General features: G+C 56.7%; 1 protein-coding gene across 4 annotated transcripts in view; it reads right to left on the minus strand.

Moving 5' to 3' along the window:
* Window positions 1–57: 57 nt before the first annotated feature.
* The window catches only part of LOC103007702 (NADPH--cytochrome P450 reductase), a 72047-nt gene continuing 52447 nt past the window's right edge, over window positions 58–19657 (minus strand). For 3 of the 4 annotated variants that reach the window (XM_007186561.2, XM_007186562.2, XM_007186563.3), the window contains exons 3-16: window positions 12169–12217; window positions 8659–8787; window positions 6920–7069; window positions 6313–6437; window positions 5816–5905; window positions 5347–5445; window positions 4198–4314; window positions 3976–4094; window positions 1904–2085; window positions 1640–1789; window positions 1037–1307; window positions 808–953; window positions 643–728; window positions 58–543 (exon numbers count right to left, since the gene is read on the minus strand). In XM_007186561.2, the coding sequence (XP_007186623.2) occupies window positions 399–543; window positions 643–728; window positions 808–953; window positions 1037–1307; window positions 1640–1789; window positions 1904–2085; window positions 3976–4094; window positions 4198–4314; window positions 5347–5445; window positions 5816–5905; window positions 6313–6437; window positions 6920–7069; window positions 8659–8787; window positions 12169–12217 (1858 nt within the window). In that variant the 3' untranslated portion in view covers window positions 58–398. The remainder of the gene's footprint in view (window positions 544–642; window positions 729–807; window positions 954–1036; window positions 1308–1639; window positions 1790–1903; window positions 2086–3975; window positions 4095–4197; window positions 4315–5346; window positions 5446–5815; window positions 5906–6312; window positions 6438–6919; window positions 7070–8658; window positions 8788–12168; window positions 12218–19657) is intronic. The other variant, XM_028167541.2, reaches the window with a different exon arrangement.

Raw genomic sequence — 19657 nt, forward strand, 5'->3', positions numbered from 1 at the left:
CTGAGTTAAGGAGACCCAGGTGGAGGCCCCAGATCTACGCAAGCAGTACCAGGCAAATACAGAAAACAACTTTATTCCAAGGGCCAGAGGTTATTTAAAATTATTTACACTCATTGAAAATCACGGGGAGGGGCCAGGCCCCACTCAGCTGAGAGGAGGCGCCCCTTCTGTTCAGCCACCGAGGGCCCGGTCACCCTCAGCCACGGCCCCTGGGGCCGGCGGGTCCGAGGGTACACCTCGGGCCTGGAGCAGTCTCTGTCAGTCACTGGGCCTGCCTCCTGTGGCAGGGCCCAGCAGAACCCACCCAGGCGACTGGCAGAAGGGAGTGAGGAAAGCGATTACATGGGGGAGCAAGTCTGTAGGGCGTGAGGAGCAAAGCAGGGTGGGCCCGGGTGACTCTAGCTCCACACGTCCAGGGAGTAGCGGCCCTTGGTCATCAGCTTCTTGACATAGTCCACGGCCTGGGCGTGCTCCATGGCCCCCTGCTCGGCCACGATGTCGTAGAAGGTGTTCTGCACGTCCCTCGCCATGTTCCGAGCGTCCCTGCGGGCGGGAAGGAGGTGGCGCTGGGGGCCGGGCAGGGGCCCCCCTCCCCCACGGGCAGGTAGGCCCTGTCCCCGCCCCGCCTCTGCCCTCACTCACCCACAGACGTAGATGTGGGCGCCCCCGTCGTGGATCAGCTTCCACAGGTGCTCCCCGTCCCTCTTCAGCAAGTGCTGCACGTAGACCTGGGGGTGGGGGCGCCTGTGAGGAGGGCTGCTCACACCGCCCTCCCGCCGCCCCGCGGGGGCCTGCCCGCGGCCTCACCTTCTGGGGCTGCTCCCGGGAGAAGGCCACGTTGAGCTGGGTGAGGGCGCCGTCCTGGTGGAACTTGGCCAGCTCCTCGCGGTACAGGTAGTCCTCGTCAGAGCGGCGGCAGCCGTAGTAGAGCAGCGTCTCCCCCACCTCCTTGCCTGGGGCGGCGGCGGTCAGGGGGATGTGGAACCCCAGTCCCAGCCCTGCTGCCCGCCCGCCCGCCCAGGGCCCGTACACTCACCCTGCTGCCTCAGCCAGGCCCGCTCCTGGATGAAGCCTATGAAGGGGGCAACCCCAGTGCCCGGGCCCACCATGATGACAGGCACGGTGGCCTTGAAGGGCAGGCGGAACTGGGACTTGCGCACGAACATGGGCACCAGGGCCCTGCGGCCGTTCTCCCCGGCGGGCTCCTTGGCCCGCAGCCAGCTGGTGGCCACGCCCTTGTTAACGCGGCCAGACTGGGTCTCATACTCCACGGCCACGGCACAGATGTGCACGGAGTTGGGGTGGACCTGGCGGGGCGGCACGGTCGGAGTGAGTGTGGCGGTGCCGGAGGCCCCCTCCCTCCTGCCACCCACCCTGCCGCGGGGGTCCCTGCTCAGCGCCTCTTTACACCCTTCGCGGCACCCAAACCTGTTCAAAGGCCCCTTCCTGGCAGCTCTCCTGACTGGCTCTCGGCACTGGGGCCGGAGAGTAGTTTGCAGCTCTGGACACACAGCCCAGGAGTCTCGAGTGAACTGCCCAGGCCACGGGGGGCAGAGCTGGGGCTGTGGCCCAGGGACCCCGGCCCCTCCAAGGAGCCACCACTATGTCTTCCATAAGCGGGCAGGCCTGGAGCCCACACCTTGGAGGACGAGGCGATGGAGTAGTAGCGGGCCTGGAGGCGAGGCAGCAGCTCACACAAGTGGTCGATGGGGGGCCGCAGGGACGAGTAGTCCTGCAGGATGGCCAGGATGTGCCTTCGAGCCTCGACCACCCAGCTCAGGTACAGCTCCTGGGGAGACGCAGAGGTAGGTGAGACACGGGGACCTAGGGGACAGGGCTGAAGTTGGGCCCAGGCAGCTTGGGCAATGGCCTGAGGGTGCTGGGGTGCGAGAGGCAGGCCCACCTTGCCCTCGCCCGAGGAGGAGACCATCTTGCGCAGCTGCTCCTGCTCCGAGGGCTCTGAGGCGTACTGGGCCAGCTCGTAGAGCACGTTGGTGCGTGGCGGGTTGGTGATATCCAGGTAGTAGGTGAGGGCCGTGCGGTAGGAGGTGGGGCAGGGGAAGGGGTGCTTCTTGTTGGAGTCTTCTGTAAGGAGAGGGCAGGCAGGGTTCGGGGTCAGTGGCCGCCCCCGGGTTGGGCGCGGTGCCACGGGATGGGGTGGGCAAAGCCTCAGGCCTGCTCTCAGGAAGCGGGCAGCCCAGGGAGCACTGGAAGCAGGAGCAGCTCTTTCTGGTCCTTCCCTGACTTTGGGGGCAAAGCCTCAGGCTTCGGCCCCCCTCGCGCGTCACGCTGGACAGGCGGTCTTCATCAGAGGCAGGATGTTGCCGGGGCAGGCCTGGCAGTCACTGGCCCCACCCAGGAGAATCAGCCCCTTCGGGGACCCTTCCCCTGCCAAGAGCTGCTCAGAGAGAGGGCTGCAGAGGGGGAGCTCCCCAAGTGTGTCCTGCCTGCTTGCGGGCTGGACCTGGTCCACTGTGGGGGGGGGGGCGGCTCCAGGCTCATGACGGTGCAATGCCAATACCGGGCCTTCAGCTGTGACAGCAGAGCCCCCTCCAGGTCAGTTTTTATGCTTGGACACACATGGAGGTCTGTGCATGGGTCACCCAAGGGCCAAGCTCTGGGGGCAGCATCCTGTATACTCAGGGGCAGCTGCTGGCACAGACCCCCCCGCCAGCCCTTGCCAGGGGCCTTCCATTACCACAGTCAACAGGCTGGCTTTACTGACAGCTCCCCACAAGCAGGCTAGAGCTGGACTGGACCCAGGAGCAACTCCATCTCTTAGAGGTATGACTGCAGGGGCGTTTATTCCTGTGCACAAATGAGCCCCGTGGCACCGCGAGGCTGCCGAGCCACATGGAGAGGAGAGGGCCTGGCCCAGGACGGCTCGGCCTTTAGGGGTTTGGGTCTATTTTTGGGAGGGGTTTGAACTTGGTACTGAAGTATGACCTACGTACAGTGTACAAGTCACAGTGCAATGCTTGATGGATTTTCATGAACTGAAAGTCCTCGTGTACCCAGCACCCACATCAAGCAGCAGGTGTTCCCTGCACCCAGGCACCCTCTTGTGTGAGCCCAGAAAGCAGGGCTCAGGCCTTGCACGACAGGGGCAGGTGCGGCACTTCCTCTGCAGCCCCACTTGTGCCTCTGGTTCTGAGCCTCCGCAGCCCTCTCTCTAAGCAGCTCTTGGCAGTGAACGGCTCTTCACAGGGGCCCGGAGTCTCCTGGGGGAGAGTGAGCACCAACACCCCTCCTGACCCCCAGCAAGGTCCTGCCTCGGATGGCGCAAGAGCCGTGCCCCCCAGTGCAAGAAAGGCCCAGGCGTGCACTCCCATGCGTCCACTGCCGGCACGATGAATTCTGATAGAAATCAGCCCCCTTTCACGCAGCTCCTCTCAAGGCTGACTCGAGCTGCTGAGAAGGAGCAGCCCAGGCTCAGGTCACTGAGGACAAGAGTGAGCGGGGCAGGGCCAGGCCAAGCTGGGCCCCAGGTCAGTGGACAGTGGGGGCACTGGGGGCATTCACAGGCTGGGCAGCCCTGCCCCACGGTAGTGCCCCTTGCACTCTGAGCACCCTGAATGGACCTGGAAGGCCGTCAGGATTGTTGACTCGGATCCCTGGGTTCACAGGTGAGGAGACCCTGGAGCCAGAGAGGGCCTTCAGTGGCCAGTTGTGGCTCTCTTCCCTGTAGGACACGGGGCTGGCTCTGTCTCCAGGCACCCACTCTCCCTCAAGGGAGTATGGCAGTGAGGGGATGGGGGAACCCCAGAAGGGAGAGCGCCAGCCCCTGCAGCTACCTTTTCCCCTGACCCCGAGTTTGTTCTACAACCTGTAACTGGGGTCTTGGTTATGAGGGCTTCTAGGGCACCAGGCTTTAGCCCTAAGCAGAAGCTCAACCTATGGACCTTGCCAAGGGGCCCATTCCCACCAGCCACCTCAGGCCCAGGTAGGTACGGAGGCCTGGATCCCAGGACTCACCGTCAAGATTGTTCAGGGACATGATAACGTCCAGGTCGGCACCCAGGATCTCGCCGAGCTGGTTGACCAGGGCAGAGTCGTTGGCCGGGTAAACAGCCACGTGGTCCCCAGATTCATACCTGGGGTAGATGCGAGGCTCAGGAGGGTGGAAGACAGCTCTGCACCCAAACAGGAGGCCTGAGTGAAAGGTTTGAGGGGGTGGGGGGTGGCAGCAGCTGATACCTGATTTTGGAGTCTGAGATGTCTAATTCCAGGTGCATGAGGTGTCGCTCAGTTCCCTGGTTCAGCTTCCGGTTGGTGGTGACGACAGCCAAGAAGGGGTTCTTGGCGTCGAAGGGGCTGGGTGGGGAGAGCAGCTCAGTGACTGGCCAGGCCTTCAGTCTGAATCTTCCCACCCCAAGCGACACTTCTGGCCACACAGGACACAGGAAACATCAGAGCTGGCCTCCAAGGGTCACGAGGAAACCTCTTCAATTAGGTAATGGGCTTTCCCAGCCTAATCCACAGCGGTGCTCCCGGCACCCCGCAAGGGGGTAGAGCTAGGTTATCAGTGTCGCCATTTACAGACATGGAAACTGAGGCTGGTCCCTAAAAACCTGGGGGACCCTCCACACTCTGTACACGTTGGTGAGCAGAGCACAAGGAGGGCCAGGCCCTTGAAGGTGGCTCCCCAAGACGGAAGGGGCCTGGGTTCCGAGTGACGGCGTGGAGCAAAGCCCCCTCCGCCCAGGTGCCCAGGACTGTACGTGAACAGGAGAGACGCTTTCACTCTGTGAAGTCACTGAAATGTCGGGCTTTCCGGCTACAGCTGCAGCAGGGCTGCTGGTCGCAAAGCCTGGTGGTTCTAGGAGGTCTTTCCTGGGAGGCTCCAGCAGGATTCTGGGTGGCACCCACGGGCAAGTCAGGGACCCCAGAGAGGAACACTATGTTTCTGGACAAAACGTCCAGACATTGAGGCAGATTTTAAGGACGCGAGCCCTTTTGCCCAAGTTCCACCTTGACCCAGAGCTGAACTCACCGTCCTGGTCCAGGAACTGGTGGGTACCCCCCTCCCCAGGGTATCTACAGGGCAAATGAAGTACAAGCTGAGCAAGGGCCAGTCCCCCCGAGGCCACGCCCTGGGCGGAGGGACTGCTGGGAGCGGAGGGGAGGGGTCCCCAGGGCCCCGGGCTCAGAGCAGCCTCCCATCTCTCTCTGCTCCAGGCCTCACCCCCTCCTGTGCGGTGGAGATGGAAACGTAGGTGCCCTCACCCAGGCCCACTCCTGGATGTGGGGGTAAGGAAGCCCCACAGGACGGGGCCTGGGAGGACAGGCCCTGCGGGGACGCACGGGACGGCCAGCTGTCCGGCCCCAGCCATGCTCTCTACTCACGGTTTCTGGTTCTCGTAGCTCTTCAGGCGGCCCATTTCGCCCACGTACACCTTGGCCGCGTCTATGTCTGTGTGGACTACAAGCTCATACTGGCGAATGCTGCAAAAGGGAGACACAGGGTGAGGCCGGGGGCCGGGAGGGGGCCGGGTCCCCAAGGAGGGAGTGAGGCTGTGAGGCGATGGGACGTGCAGCGAGGGCTGCGGGGCCAGACGTGACCCACGAGGAAGGAGATGCGCGAGCGTGGGAGGCAGGAGGGGCCAGCACGGCACTCGGAGGGCGGGCCTGAGGCTCTGCCCAGAGGAGGCCAGGAATCCCGCCCTGACCGTCACCTGCAGGCACAGCCCAAGTGCTTGGGCCCGCGCCCCTCCCGCACCCTGATGGAGCCTCCTCCAGCGCCACCACACCCGCCAGGCCAGTCCCCCCATCAGCAGGCAGCACCCAAGGCCCCGGCCCACCTGCGCACACTCACCTGGACTCGTCTCCAGTGGCTTCCACCCCTAAGTGCTCGCACACGGCCGGCCAGAACTGCTCTCGCCACGTGATGAAGTCCTCCTCCAGGCTGGGGACGAGAGGGGATGAGCCAGGCTCCAGATGGGGCTGCCGGCAGAGCTCGGACTCTGTCCCATCACCCCTCCGAGCTGGAGGGTTCATTTCACGCCAGCCCGCCCAGTGATGTAACCCAGGGCGTCAGGAAGCGTCCAGAGGGTCTGCAGTAACCACGGGAGGCCCCATCTGAGCCGGGTGAGCCGGGAGGGTGTGGGTGAGCAAAGAAGGTGGGGACTGGCGATGGGGGGGTTGGCCTTCCCTCCCCCGTGGTGAGGCGGGTCACGGAGTTGCGCTGACATCATGGCTCTGTCCTCCCCTCCTGTGCCCTGGCCAGCCCTAACCTGTGGCTCCTGACACACGACAGCCGGGGTGGAGGGGGGGGTGGGTTGCAAGGGCGTGGGCCCTGGAGGGGTCACTCACTTCCCGTCGTCGTCGCCCAGCCCCAGATCAAAGATCCGCTGGGCCCCGAGCTGCTCCAGCCGCTTGTCCACATACTTGCCCATGGCGTTGAAGTGCTCATAGGTCTTGTTCCCAAGGCCAAACACCTGTGTGGATGAGGGGCCAGTGGTCAGCGGTCCCTGCCAGACCCCTTGCACTGTGAGGCCCCAGAGGTGGCTTTGTTTTGGTGACCTGCAGTCCAGGCCCCTCCTCAACCACCTCGGCCTTGACCCTGGCGGCAGCAGGGGGGTTTCACCCCGCCCATTCAAGATTCTCCTTGCCCAGCAGAATCTTGGTCAGCCCACTGCTCTTTTCTTGCCTTCAGTCTCCAGTAGCAAATGCTCCCGAGCAAAGTGGGGCTGGGGCATGGGAGGGGGAGCTCTTGAGCCAGGCCCGGGTGGAAGACAGGGTCGCCCCATGAGCAGCCTTCCTGGGATTCCCTGCCACGAGCTCCCTACCAGGCCCTCGGCTCGAAGCCCCTGTCCTGGCGCCTGGGCCTGCCCTAGCTGATCAAACGAGGTGAGAACTGGAGGAGTTCCTCTTTGACACGGGGTTCTGGAGGTTGCATGAGCCCACACGGGTGACTCACCGCGTACTTGACCCCAGAGAGGTCCACGTCCGTCTCCTGGAGCCAGTCGTAGAAGTCCTGGGCATTGTCAGTGGGGTCCCCCTCGCCGTAGGTGGCCATGCAGAACACTGCCAGGGCGTTCTCAATCTCTGACAGGCTGCTCAGGTCGCCCTGGGGAGACAAAGGCAGGGCCAGGCCCAGCAACCAAGACTAAGCCTGCTCCCAGCAGGGGTGCAGATGGGCGAGTCCAGGGTTCAAGTGGACGGGGTGCATTTCAAGAGCAAAGGGAACAGCAGGCCCAGAAGAGCACAGGTGAGGGCCTGGGGTGTTGAGAGAAGTATGCTGGGTTCCAGGCCACGGGCTGGCACTTGGAACATGGTGCCCTGGGCCACCTCCGGAGAACCTCATCATCCCACAAAGTCCCTGGGGCACAGCAGGACCTGGGCTCGCGCTAATTCCTAACCAACTGTCCGCCAACTCGAAACCCAGGTCCTAAGACAGATGGGTAGTGGTGCTCGTCCCCAAGACCGAAGGCAGGGGCGTGGAGTAGGTGGGGGATGGTTTGGTTTGGGAGACAGAGTGGCACATGTGGGAAGCAGCTGGCCCTCAGAAGAGAGTGGTTCTAAGGGAAAGTTCATTTATCATGTTGTTGGAGCAGTAAGAGCCCGACACTGCCTCCCCCACCCTGATGTCTTGCAATGACCCTTCAGGGGAGAAGCAGGAAGGCAACTCCCTGGGGCATCTTCCCAGGACTGCCTGCTCCCTGCCAGCCCTGCCCCTCCTGGGTGCCTAAGGACCACTCCCCCTTCCCTGCCCACTGAGTCCACCTGCGGCCGCTGGCCTGGCTGTCTCAGAAACAGGCAAGCAGACTGCTGGAAGTTTCCTGCCCTTGGAGAGCCACGACTGGCGAAAGAGCCGATGCGCGGAGGAGGGATAGCAAGGTGAGCGGGTCCCCATCGCCCTCAGAGGCAGGCTGGGTGCAGCTGGGGCCAGGAAGTGGGGACCGTGTCCTGCAGACAGTCCTGTGTTGGCCCGGAGGAGCCCTGTGCCAAGGATGGCTGACAGGAGAAGGCGGGGATCCTGCAGCTCCAGATGGGGGCCCTTCCCTCAATTCCTGGGCTCTCTTGGGCCCTCCCCAAGCCCACACATGCGAGCATGTGTAAAGCTGAGGCTTTACAGCCTCATTTCAAAGCCCAGCTGAAGGGTTCCTGGAGATGGCTCACCCAACACCCTCACCGCCTCTCTGTAGACGAGTCAAGGAAGGCCCTCGGTGGGCGCTCGCTCAGGGTCACACGGGCAGTCAGGGCAGAGTGGCACTAGAGCCCAGACCCCCCGACTCCTTGGTCCAGCTCCCCTGGAACTGCAGTTCTCGGGTGGGGGTTGAGGGGAGATGAGAAACGGTTCCTCTCCTGATTTGCTGAGACCCTTTCATCTTTTAAGCCACAACCCATCCACTAGGTGCCCGAGTCCCTTCTGCTGGCACCTGCCCAGCACTTGCAAAGCCTGCAGTGTGGAGGGCTTGGAAGGCTGAGCGTGCGCGCTGCTGAGTGCGCGTATGCGCTCACCTGGGCCAGGTGTTCTTAATGTCCTTACAACTGGGGCCACCTGCCTGCTGGAACAGATGACAAGAGACGCCTGTTCCTGTCTGTCCCTTTGGCTAACTCAGCCCTTTAAGCGTCTCCACGATCCAGACGCGACTTCCTTAACGCCCTGGACTACGCTGCATGGGAGGAAGGGGGCAGGGCGCGGCGAGAGCTCACCAGGTCATACTCCTCTGGGTCTGCCGCCATGCCCCGCATCCCGTAGCGATGGGCGTCCTTGGACAAGCGGTTGGCAAACTCCTCGGCAGTCCCCGTCTGGGAGCCGTAGAACACGACGATGTTCCTGCCCTAGGGACGGCCAGACACGCGGGATCAGTGGGGGGCCAAGGGCCACAGGCTTCACTGGAGGCTCTAGGTGACCACAGGGGCAGGCACGTCCCTCAAGGGCACGCTCTTTCCTGCCTCCTTCAGGTCCTTTCTAAGTCGCTCTGGGGCTAGCATCTCACTGCCACAGCCACTGCAGCGCATGGGGTCAGAGGCCACCTAGCTGACTTCAGCTGGAGCCATCAAGATAATCCTACACACACAAGCTGCTCAAAGTCACACTGTGGGCAGATTTTTAAAGGACATGTGTAAAAATGCAGAGATGACATTCAGTAAAAAAAAAAAAAAAAAAGTGATCAAAGACTATGTATAGCATAATCCAATTTTGTTACATACCCACTCCACATATATGTGTGTGTTTATACATATAAATGCACAGGGAAAAAGAATGGCATGAAATAAACCAAGAGTCTCTAAATGGGGAATCATGGGTGAGTTTTTCTGGATGTTTACAAAAGTAACGCATATGCTTTATAAAAATCTAGACAATGGGGAAAGGTACCATATAGACTGACTCACAGGCTCTTCATCCCACCCTCCTACTGTGCCCACGGCAGCAGCTCTGGGAAAGCTGGAACTCCATCCCCCAGACTCCCTGCAGCCAGGGTTGCAGCAAATTAGGTCCAGCCAACTGGATGTGCTTTGCAAGATCTGGAAGGTGGAAGCAAGGCACAGGCCACCTCCCCGGTCCCTTTCTGTAGACATGAGGTTTCTCTGCGGCAGCCTCCCAGTGCCCAAAATGCCTAGAGGGGTCTCTGGCCTGGCACAGAGCCCTAACTGACAGGTACAAATGACAAAATAAAACGGAGGGACTACAATTGCTGTAAAGTGTTCTCATACCTTTTACATTGCCTGAATTTTCTACAAATCATTTAAAAATCATTTAAAAAGGTATTTTAAAATAATGCTTATGATGTCAAGGGAGCAAAACAGGATATAAAACAGTAGCTAAATATTTATGGTAGCATCAAAATATATAAAGTACCTAGAAATAAGCCATACAAGAAACATGTGAGAAGCTACCGAGTGATAAAGGACTCAACCAAATGGAAAGGCACTCTGATTTTGCACAGGAAGACTCAGCGTACAAGATGTCAGTTCTCCCTCTATCAATACAGAAATGTAACACAATCCTAATAAAAACTTGAACAGCTCTTTTTCCATCAACAATTTGATCCTAAAAATCCTGTGGAAAAATAAGTGCGAATCCATCCACTGGAACATCGTTTGGCAATAAAAAGGAATGAAGTGCTGACACATGCTACAGCATGGATGAACCTTGAAGACATTACGCTAAGTGACAGATGCCACAAAAGGCCATATACTGTATGATTCCACTTACATGAAGTGTCCAGAATAGGCAACTCTACAGAGACAAAAAGATGAATAGTTGCTTAGGGCTCAGGGTGGGGGAATGGGGAGTGACTAATAATGGGCATAGGGTTTCTTTTGGGGATGATGAAAATGTCAAAATGGATTGTGGTGATAGTTTGTGCAACTGGGAATATACTAAAAATCACTGATGTGTAAACTTTAAATTGGAGAACTGTATGGAAAATGAATTATATCTCAATAAAACTGTTACCTAAAATAAATGAATATGTATGAAGTAACAGCCAGGAAAACTGAAAAATAAGAGTGATGGGGGAGAGGGAGGAAGTGCCTAGTGCTACAGATATTAAAACAAGTTATAATACTTATACAACGTTAAAATAATTAAACAGTATGATATTGTTTATACACAGCTAGATCAAAGTACCAGAACAGGAAAATACAGAACTCCACTCAAATACCCATGGGAATTACATTTATGATAAAACTAGTGGGGAAAAGATGGACTTTATTACATGGAATTTAGACAGCTGTGTAAAAAATTGTTGGACCCATACCTTACATCTTACACCAGGATAAATTCCCAACAGACTGAATTTTAAATATGGAAAACAAAATCATAAAAATACTAGAAAAAAATATGGAAGAATTCCTTTATCTCTTTAGAGTGGGGAAGCCTTTCAAATGATGACTCGAAGTCCAGAAGTCACAGAATAGTTAAATGGACTAAGGAACTTTAACATGGCAAAACGAACAAGCAAACACACAGTAAGCCGAATGATACACAAACTGTTAGCTGGGAAAAATATTTTTAACTCATATCACAGATGAGGGGTTAATCACCCTAATAAGTTTAAGGAGTTCCTTGAGAAAGATCAATCCCAACAGAAAAGTGGGCAAAAGATTTGAACAGAGAATCTGTAAAAAAAGAAAAAAGAAATGCCAGCATAACATGAAAATTCGCTTAAACTCATTCATAGGAAAAATGCAAATTAGAACTCCACAGAAATATCTTTTTTGTAACCTAGAAAACTGGCAAAATCCCAAACTTTGATAGTAGACTCTGTCGGCAAAGCTGTGGGGAACAGGTGTTCTCACACTGTTAGTGACGGTTCCGTGGCGTGACCTCTACGGGGGTGGGGCACAATCTGGCAGTTTCTATCACAAATGCATATATCTTTTGATCCAAAAATTCCACTTCTGGGATTTTACTGTATTTGCAAATATGCAAACTGACCTACACAGTCACAGCAGCACTGTCTGTAAGAGCTAAAGATTAGAAATATTCCAAGCGCCCATCAACAAGGCAGTGTTAAAACAAATTATAGTACTTGTGGCCACACATGGAATCATCACACAACTATAATAAAGAATGCGGGAGGTATCTTTGAATTGTTGTGAAAAGAGCTCCAAGACATATCATTAAGTGGGAAAAAAATGAAGGTCTATAGCAGTGTATGTAATATGCCACCTTTTGTGTTTAAAAAGTATAAAAGTCTGTATTTGTTTTTATTATATGTGCATAAAGAAGCTCTAGAAGGATCTATAAAATACTAAGGACAGTGATGGGTGACAGGGCTAGGAGAGAAGCTTTCCACTAAATAGTTTGTTTTGGATTTTCACCGTGTGAATGAAGTACCTGGTCATAAAATTCAACACTTAAATAAACAAGAAACAAACACATAAAATTGTAGCTGTGCTAGGACCACAGCTATGTGAGGTTTACATATGCTCATGGACACAGCCTGGTCTGGGAGGGAGGAGACAGGGCGGCATCTGAGTCAGAGGGAGGGTCTGTTCTTACAGTTTGGTTTGTTCAAGAAGTAAACATTCAAAAAGCAGAGTAAACTGTCCCAGCAACAGCAGAGCAGCCTCGAGGCTCTGGTTAGCCCAGAAAGTACACACACAGGGAGCTGAGCCGGGTTCCCGCCCGCTTCTCCTCCCGTCCAGTGAAGCTGGCCTTCTGGATGCCCCCGCACACCCACCAGGGCCGAGCACGAAGAGGAAACTCACCGTCTTCTTCATCTTTTCCACGAAGCTGCTGTCTTTGACAGAGGAGGTCCTGAAAAATAAAAGTGTCTGATGGGCACGGGAGGCACATGGCAGCAGCGAGGGGCATTTCCAGCTCCGACTGCTCCACTCCGTGGTGCCCCCGCCAGCAGCCGCCTCTGGTCCAGTGCCGGGGCTGGAAGAGGCAGGACCCAGGCTCCGGGGCTTGCTAAGTCCAAATCCAACGCCTCGCAGGGCCAGGGCTGACCCACCCGGGTACATGAGAACACGAGAACGAAGGGTCAAGCTCACTCCCCGGCCGCTCACCATCCACAGCCAATGGTCCCCACCTCAAGGCAACCAGGAGTTTCCCAAATAAGATTCTGACCGTGCTACTGCTGCGCTCTGAAACCTTCCATGGCTCCCATGACCCACAGGACCAGGGGTGCACAAGTCCCTTCGGAACCTGTCCCAGCCTCGCCTGCCACTCCCCTCCACACACCAGCCCTCCGTGATGGTCCTTAGAATTCTGTCAACACCACTGTCTCCGCCCAGAGCGTCCTCACTCCAGTTCCTCACCCGACAGACCCCTGTTCCCCACCAAGGCCCCACTTGAATAGCAAGTCCCTTGGGATTCCCAAGACACGCCCCCCCCCACCCCCCAGTCCTCCCCTACCCTGGGACCACTTTTACCTGCTCCCCTCTCTGTGATCCTGTCACCTTCTAAAGCCCTGAACTGGACCCCATCCCCTCCAGAGAGCGGCACCACTGCCCCGCATGCCCGTCCACTCTCCACCTCCTAGCTCTGGCCTCCTGCCCCTCCCTCTCTTCTGGTCCTTTTCCTTCTCTCTGTCCTTGCCCCAGGCCTGCAGAGCCACCTAAAGCAACCCAGTGAGCCTCCCCAGGGACTCTCAGCCTAAGACAGCAAGGTGATTTACCTCTGGATGGTAAATATTTAGGATGTTTGAAATATGGCCGGTCTGAACCAAGCGACAAATCTGAACACTAAAATACCGCTGTTTCTGTTTAAAATGACACCATTAAGGGAATGAAAGGCAAGCCCCAGCACGGGAGAAGGTGTCTGCAATGCACACGTACCTGACTGACGAGGACTAGGGTTGAGAATATAAGAAATCCCTACAAATCAATCAGAAAAGACACATACTGCGACAGAAATATTGTCAAAAGGCTTGAACGGGTACCTTCTTAAAGAGAGCATCTAAACAGCCAAAGAACATAGGGAAGGGTGCTCGACGTTATTAGATACCGGAGAAAAGGAAGTTAAAACCACAGTGAGATCTATCATACACCCAGTAAGAATGGCTAAAACTGAAAAGACAGACAAGATCTCAGACAGGTGAGGTTGTGCAGCGATGGGAATTCCCACACGCAGCTGGGAGAGGGCGATATGGCGCGGCGACTTTGGAACGCGGCTTGGCAGTACCTCCTGTGACTCTACAGCCCCGCAATTCACTCTCTGGTGCACGCCCCATAGACTGCATTCATACCCAGGAGCGAAAGACATACATTCTTTGCTCTTTCCATTGCCTCCTGTGCACAGTAGAGTGTAACAGAGTGAAGTGCCAGCATGCACGTGTGTGTGCGCATGCACGCGCGCACACACACACACGCACACACACACACACACACACACACTCATCACAACAGCATGAAGCAATGTCTGTCAGAGCTAGAGGTCTAGAGTCCGTGGAAAAACTTATGTAAGTGAAGCTTTCTTTTAAGGATGCCCCTGCAAAGCTGTTCAGACAGGTATTTCGTAAACATAAAGGTATCAGCAGTTTCATGTCTAGGCCCCCGCTGGGTTTTTCACTAGGTCAGTAGGTACAGGACTAATGCTATTTTCAGGGTCTTAGCATTAAATAACATCACAGTAGGCCGCAGGGGGAGGTGAGGCCTGGTGCCCGGCTTGGCCACTTCCAGCCTCACTCCTCTGTCCCAAGGTCCCTTCGGCGCAACAGCCCCACGAGGGGCAGCAGGGAGGCAGCAGGGGGCTGGCCACCCAGCCTTTCCCACCCAGCGAGGGCCCAGCTGCACAGGAACCCAGAGCAGGCCATCCCCGACTCCCCATTTATCCCGGCATCCCCGGGCTGGCCCATCCCTAACCTCAGCAGGGCCAGGGCAGGAGCACGAATGAGCAGAGGCGCTCAGGCCTGGCCCCATCTTCCCACGCCCAGCTCCAACCTGCACTTCAAAGGGGTCTTGTGTCTAGCATCTTGGCCACATGTCCAACTTCTGCCCGTGCCCAGCCACGTCTTCACTAACCCTCTAGTTGTGTGCAGCCTAAACTACAACATAACCTACAACCCTGTCTGTCTGTCTGTCTGTCTGAGCACTAACATGGCGTGCTCACCAAGACACACCATTAGGAAAGGAGGCAAGGCGCACTATGACACGAATTCCACCACTGAGTAGCTTTGAATTCTGAGTCATGAGAATATATTACCCACTAAACATAAGATCAGATGTAAATTTAAACTGATGGTTAAATACCAGCAACCTAGACAAATGTTTCTGATGAAAAATCATGAGAAAAAAAGCAGGTACAAAACTAAATGCAATTTCCGTTTATAGGGAACGTCTGGAATAGGCAAATCCATAGTGACGGGAGGTGGACTTGTGGTGCCAGGGGCTGGGGGGAGGGGGTGGGGGAGTGACAGTGTTTCCCTTTGGGGTCATGAAAGGTTTTGAATTAGGTAGCGGTATGCTTGTACAACACAATGACTGTACTAAAAGCCACTGAATTATACACTGTAAAATGGTGAAAGCCGTGAATTTTAAGGGGTGTGAATTTCACCTCAATTAAAAAAATGAAAACAAAGTAAATGCATTCAGTTGACACCTAAAAGGGGCCAGGCTTGAGTTTTGGAATATTCACTTATATGGAACTCTTCTTCGTCAATTTCTTGACCGTTGCCAGTTCTCCATGTGTGGACGGGCCACAGTGGACGCTCCGGGAGAAATTTAGACGACGCAAAGCCAAGCGAGAAACAAGCCAGCAGGGTAACCAATGCATCTTCCCTCACACTTGCCCTCTTCTAGGAAAAGCAGAATCTGTGTCCTTAGAAGTAGAACGCACATGATTAACTGTTCATAGAAAAGTGGCCTGAAGAGAAACACACCAGCATCTTAGACAGAGGACACGGGAGCGTTAGGATAACGGGTGAGAGGGTTTCCCTAATTTTCCAAATTTTTGTTTTCTGTTACTTTTATAATTAAAAACACATTTTATATTCAAATACACACTCAGACGTCTGAAGACAGGGGAGAGGCTGAACAGCCTAGTGCCTTGTGACGCACGCCGCTCTGTACTGAACAGCACAGACCATCACCTGACATTCCTGTCAAATGGGAAAGGCAGGCTACAAAGTAACACAGGTGACACAATCCCGTTTTTGTGTAAAAGCAAGGTACAGAAGGGTAGACGCTGATGTGTTAAGAGCTGTTCTGTCCTCAGGTTGAGCAATTATGAGTCTTTTTTGTTTCTTTTTCTCGCTAATTTCTATTCCCAACTCCTCCACTCTTTTCTTTGCTACAATGAAAATGTAAGGCTTTTGTACTAAGAAGATACAAATTACTTGCTATTTTAAGAAACGCTGTGGGTGGATATAGATGGATTGATTTGGAAGGCTCTGGGGAGGATGACTAGAGTAGCTACACCCTGGGTAGAGACCCACATCAGAGAAGCTATTCTAAGTAAGAGAAAGGGGCCCACCGGTCCAGAATCCACCCCCCTCTACCTTCCAAATGCTCTGGCCACAGTGACCAGCCCGCCGTTCCCTGGTTCCATCGTGCCCTTGGACCCACCACGCCTTGGCCTAGAGTGTCCTTCTTCTAACCCTCTGCCACCAACTCCTGCTTATCCCTGAAGACACCAGGCCTAAGCTCCTCTCCAGAGCACCTTTCCCTGCCGCTCAGGCATAAGGCTGTTTGTCACCGTCTTCAGTACGTCTTCAGGCCTCCGTCCAGGCACTTGCCTCAGCGTATTCTCCTTGCTCAACTTGAGGTCTGGGTTTCACAATCTGGGGGGAGCTATCTGTGTATCTCTTTGCAATCAGCACAATGCCCGGCACTCAGCACATGACGTTTTATGGGCTTCTTGGGAGGTCAGTCCTGAGTCTCTGCCCAGCAGAAGGTTGGCTGAGGTGGCCTGGAGGCCTTTGGAGGCCCCCCTACCCACCTGAGAGGGTCTGACGTCAGTAGAGAAGCTCTCTTTTCTCAAAGGGCAGAGGCTTCCACAGAAGCTACATCTGAGCAGATTTGGGGCCTTGCTGAAGAAAGGGACCAGAGGGACCCCACCGCCCAGGGAGCGCCCGGTTGCCCTTTCTCCATCTCCGGGTGACATGTGCTCTGGGCGGTGCCGAGGGCGTGAGACTAAACGCGAGGCAGCCTCTGCCTTCCAAGGGCCCATCGCCAGGCTGGAGAAAGAGCCCAGGAGAATCACGGAGGAAGGGGAGGGGCACGCACCAGGAGCAGAGACTTGGGTTCAAATTCTGGTTCTGCCACCAAATGGGCCTATGACCGGACAAGTCGGGCCCCTTGAGGCCTCGGGTTCCTCTACGGAAAACACTGCATCTCGGCGTCTGCAGCCACCCCACGGTCTCGCTCAGCACCTGGAACTTGTCTAACTCTCGAGGATAAGGAGGGCAGAAGAAAGCTGTCTGGGTCACTCTGTGATTTCAACAGGGTGAGGTGTGCGAAGACCTAATGGACGGAGCGGACGCCATGCCACGGGGCTCCTGAGGGAGCAGGCACTGTGGCCGCAGAGCCCAGCAAAGGCCCCACGGAAGGGCTGAGCTCTGTTCTCAGAGAGGAAGGCGGCTCCCAGGAGGGAAAGCCGTGGCAGCGGCAGCCGAGGGGCTCCTGGATGAGACCCAAGCAGTGGGTGGGAGCTGAGCTCTGGGGAGGAGGGCCGGGGGGCGCCCATGCAGCTGCACGGGGCAGATGTTCCGGGCCGGCAGCAAGGGCTGGGGGGGGGCCCTCCACGCGGGTCTCGCTGGGGGTGTCGGAGGGCGGGCAGGAGGTGCTAGGGCGCCCGCCCCCAGGGGAAGGGCGCTCCTGAGAAGGGCGTGCACTTCTGAAGGCAGCACCGGTCCCGTCATTAGCTTCGGCCCGTGGGGAAAAGGAGGATCACGCCCAGAGCCCCTGAGGGAATAAGGGAAACCTGTGGAGGCGGGGGAAGACACTGTCCGTGCCTCTAGTCACTGCCCGGCGCGGGGCAGCTCCCCAAGTTCCCACCGGTTACACCAGGCGGGTTCCACCGCTGCCCACCGCGACGCCCGGCTGCCAGGCCCCGAGCAGGTCCACACCTGGGCGCCCTCGGCTGGCTTCACCCCTCCTGACAGCTTCATGCCGGATGTGCACTCGGAACCCGATCTTTCACAGGCCAAGGAGTGGGTGATGGGGGCCCTTCTGGTTTCCGGTCTAAACTCCTTCCTCTGGAAGCAGAGAAATGCAGCCTGCAAACCGGGACCGAAGGAGCCAGGGTGGCCGTGCCTGGGCGAGCCCCCCGGGACTGGCCCCGAGTCTGCGGCCAACTCTACACAGCGCCCTCCTCGTGCCTCCGGGCATCCCTGCCCGGGGAAGAAGTTCCAGCCACACTGAGTAGGGGTGCCCGCGGGCCTCCACGCCGTCTGCCCGGACATTGTCTGGAACTGACCTTCTCAGGATGGGCTCGTCCTGCAGAGATGAGTACGTGCACCCCATGGTTTCTTACTCTCACCTCTGGACTGGAGGGAAAAGGCAGCGTGCTGCTCTCCTGGAGACGGGCGGGGAGCCAGCAGCTAGCGAGTCGGGCTCTGTCCATTCTCCGCCGGTGCTGGCAGCGGGCACACCGGCCCGTGGACACCGAACATCCTCCCGGACACCCTGGTCCTCTTGGAAGCCCTGCTGAGCCCCTGCCTGCCTCGGTCCCCGCAGCCTGGGAAAGCTGCTGTGTCTGGCGGCTCCAGCAGGGAGGAACCAGGACTCTGGGCTGGAACCTCCCGTGAGCCCCTGCGTCTGGCACACACCCCTCCTCCTTCTGTATGGACCGAGGGAAGGAGGAAACCTCTCCAACCCCGGCTCGGGTCTCCTTGGTAACTGTTTATATCAGAGCCCTTTCTCCCCACATCCTCCCCCTTTCCCATTAAAAAAAAAAAAAAAAAAAAAAAGTAAGTCGTGCAGGCGGAACAAAGCTCCTCTGGACACTGGAAGGCGGTGGTGCAGGTTGCTATGGCAGGGCCGTTTCCCCATAAAGGGAGCGCAGCGAGCCTGCTGCCGGGGCGCCTCAGGATCATATTGAATTAGATCTGGTTCCCACCTCCCTCCCTACAAAAGAACTGTGGGTAACAGAGCCTACGATGCTGGGTCCAGTCACCTGGGGGCAGAGTGCGCTGTGGAACCAGCACGTGTCGGCCTCCTGTCGCGCAGCGCGGGGAACGCCCAGCAAGGTGGGCACCGCATTCGCTGCTGAGACGTCTGCAAGTGAGGAGCCCCCTTCGAAGGCATCCAAGTACAAACGGCCCATCAGGAGAGGCCGCAGCCGACCCAGGCACGGAGCCCAGAGACCACGCGGCTCCAGAAAGGAGCACAAATGGTTCCAATTAGGGCTCTCTGCTCCCAAATTGGGAGCAGGAGTGTCTCTGGTTCAGGCTTCGGAAGTCAACTGCAGCCTGCCGGGTGGGGAAGCGAGAGGGAGGGTGGACAAAAGCACTGAGTCACTTGGACAGAGATGAACCACGATGGCCCAGCGTGATTCATTTTGTTTCCAGTCCCAGGCAGGGCTCAGAAGGGTTATTCTGAAATTTAAATTTTCTGCAGAGCGGAATTGATTTCTTCTGAGACTTTCCCCTGCCCTTGGCGACGCACAGGGCAGTTGCTTTTGAACGGCTCCCTTCCAGAGCCTAGCGTGTGGTGACAAGTTCTCTGGTCCCCAGGGCAGCACAACGGGAGAGGGGACGAGAGCTGAGCAGGCGGCTGGAATGGGGCAGAGCCGGCCCGGAGCCTCGTGGCAGAAAGCTAATGGTCTGGAAGAGCTGCCTTTGGTGAAGACAAAGTGGTCCGCCGGAGCTTAAAGAAAAAACAGCAGCTCTCTCCACTGACGGAGCCAAGAATGGGAACCAGCGCCAATGGAGGCCAGTGAGGACACGTGGGAGCCTGAAGCAGGTGTGAGAGGCCACTGGTCAAAGACAAAAAAGGGAATAGGAACTACGACTTACTGAGCGCCTCCTGTATGCTTTTTATTTTACTTCATTTAATTGTCCCCACCCTGTGAAATGGCAAAGGATTCTACCCCATTTGACAGCGGAGGGGAGTGAGGCTCGGGGCTGAAGCAGCAACTCCAAGCCTGTGAAGGCCCAGGGCCCCCGCGGCTTCGCATCTGCTCCCACTGTGCAGAGCGAGGCTGCACCTGCCCAGCCACCCCATCGGTCAGGAGGCTGACACGCAGTCGCCGTTCGCACTTCAGTGCCCTTCCCGGGAGCCTCCTCCCTGTCACTTAGGGTGCTCCAAGGCT

Source organism: Balaenoptera acutorostrata, chromosome 15 (assembly GCF_949987535.1).
Source record: "Balaenoptera acutorostrata chromosome 15, mBalAcu1.1, whole genome shotgun sequence".
Taxonomy (NCBI): Eukaryota; Metazoa; Chordata; class Mammalia; order Artiodactyla; family Balaenopteridae; genus Balaenoptera; species Balaenoptera acutorostrata.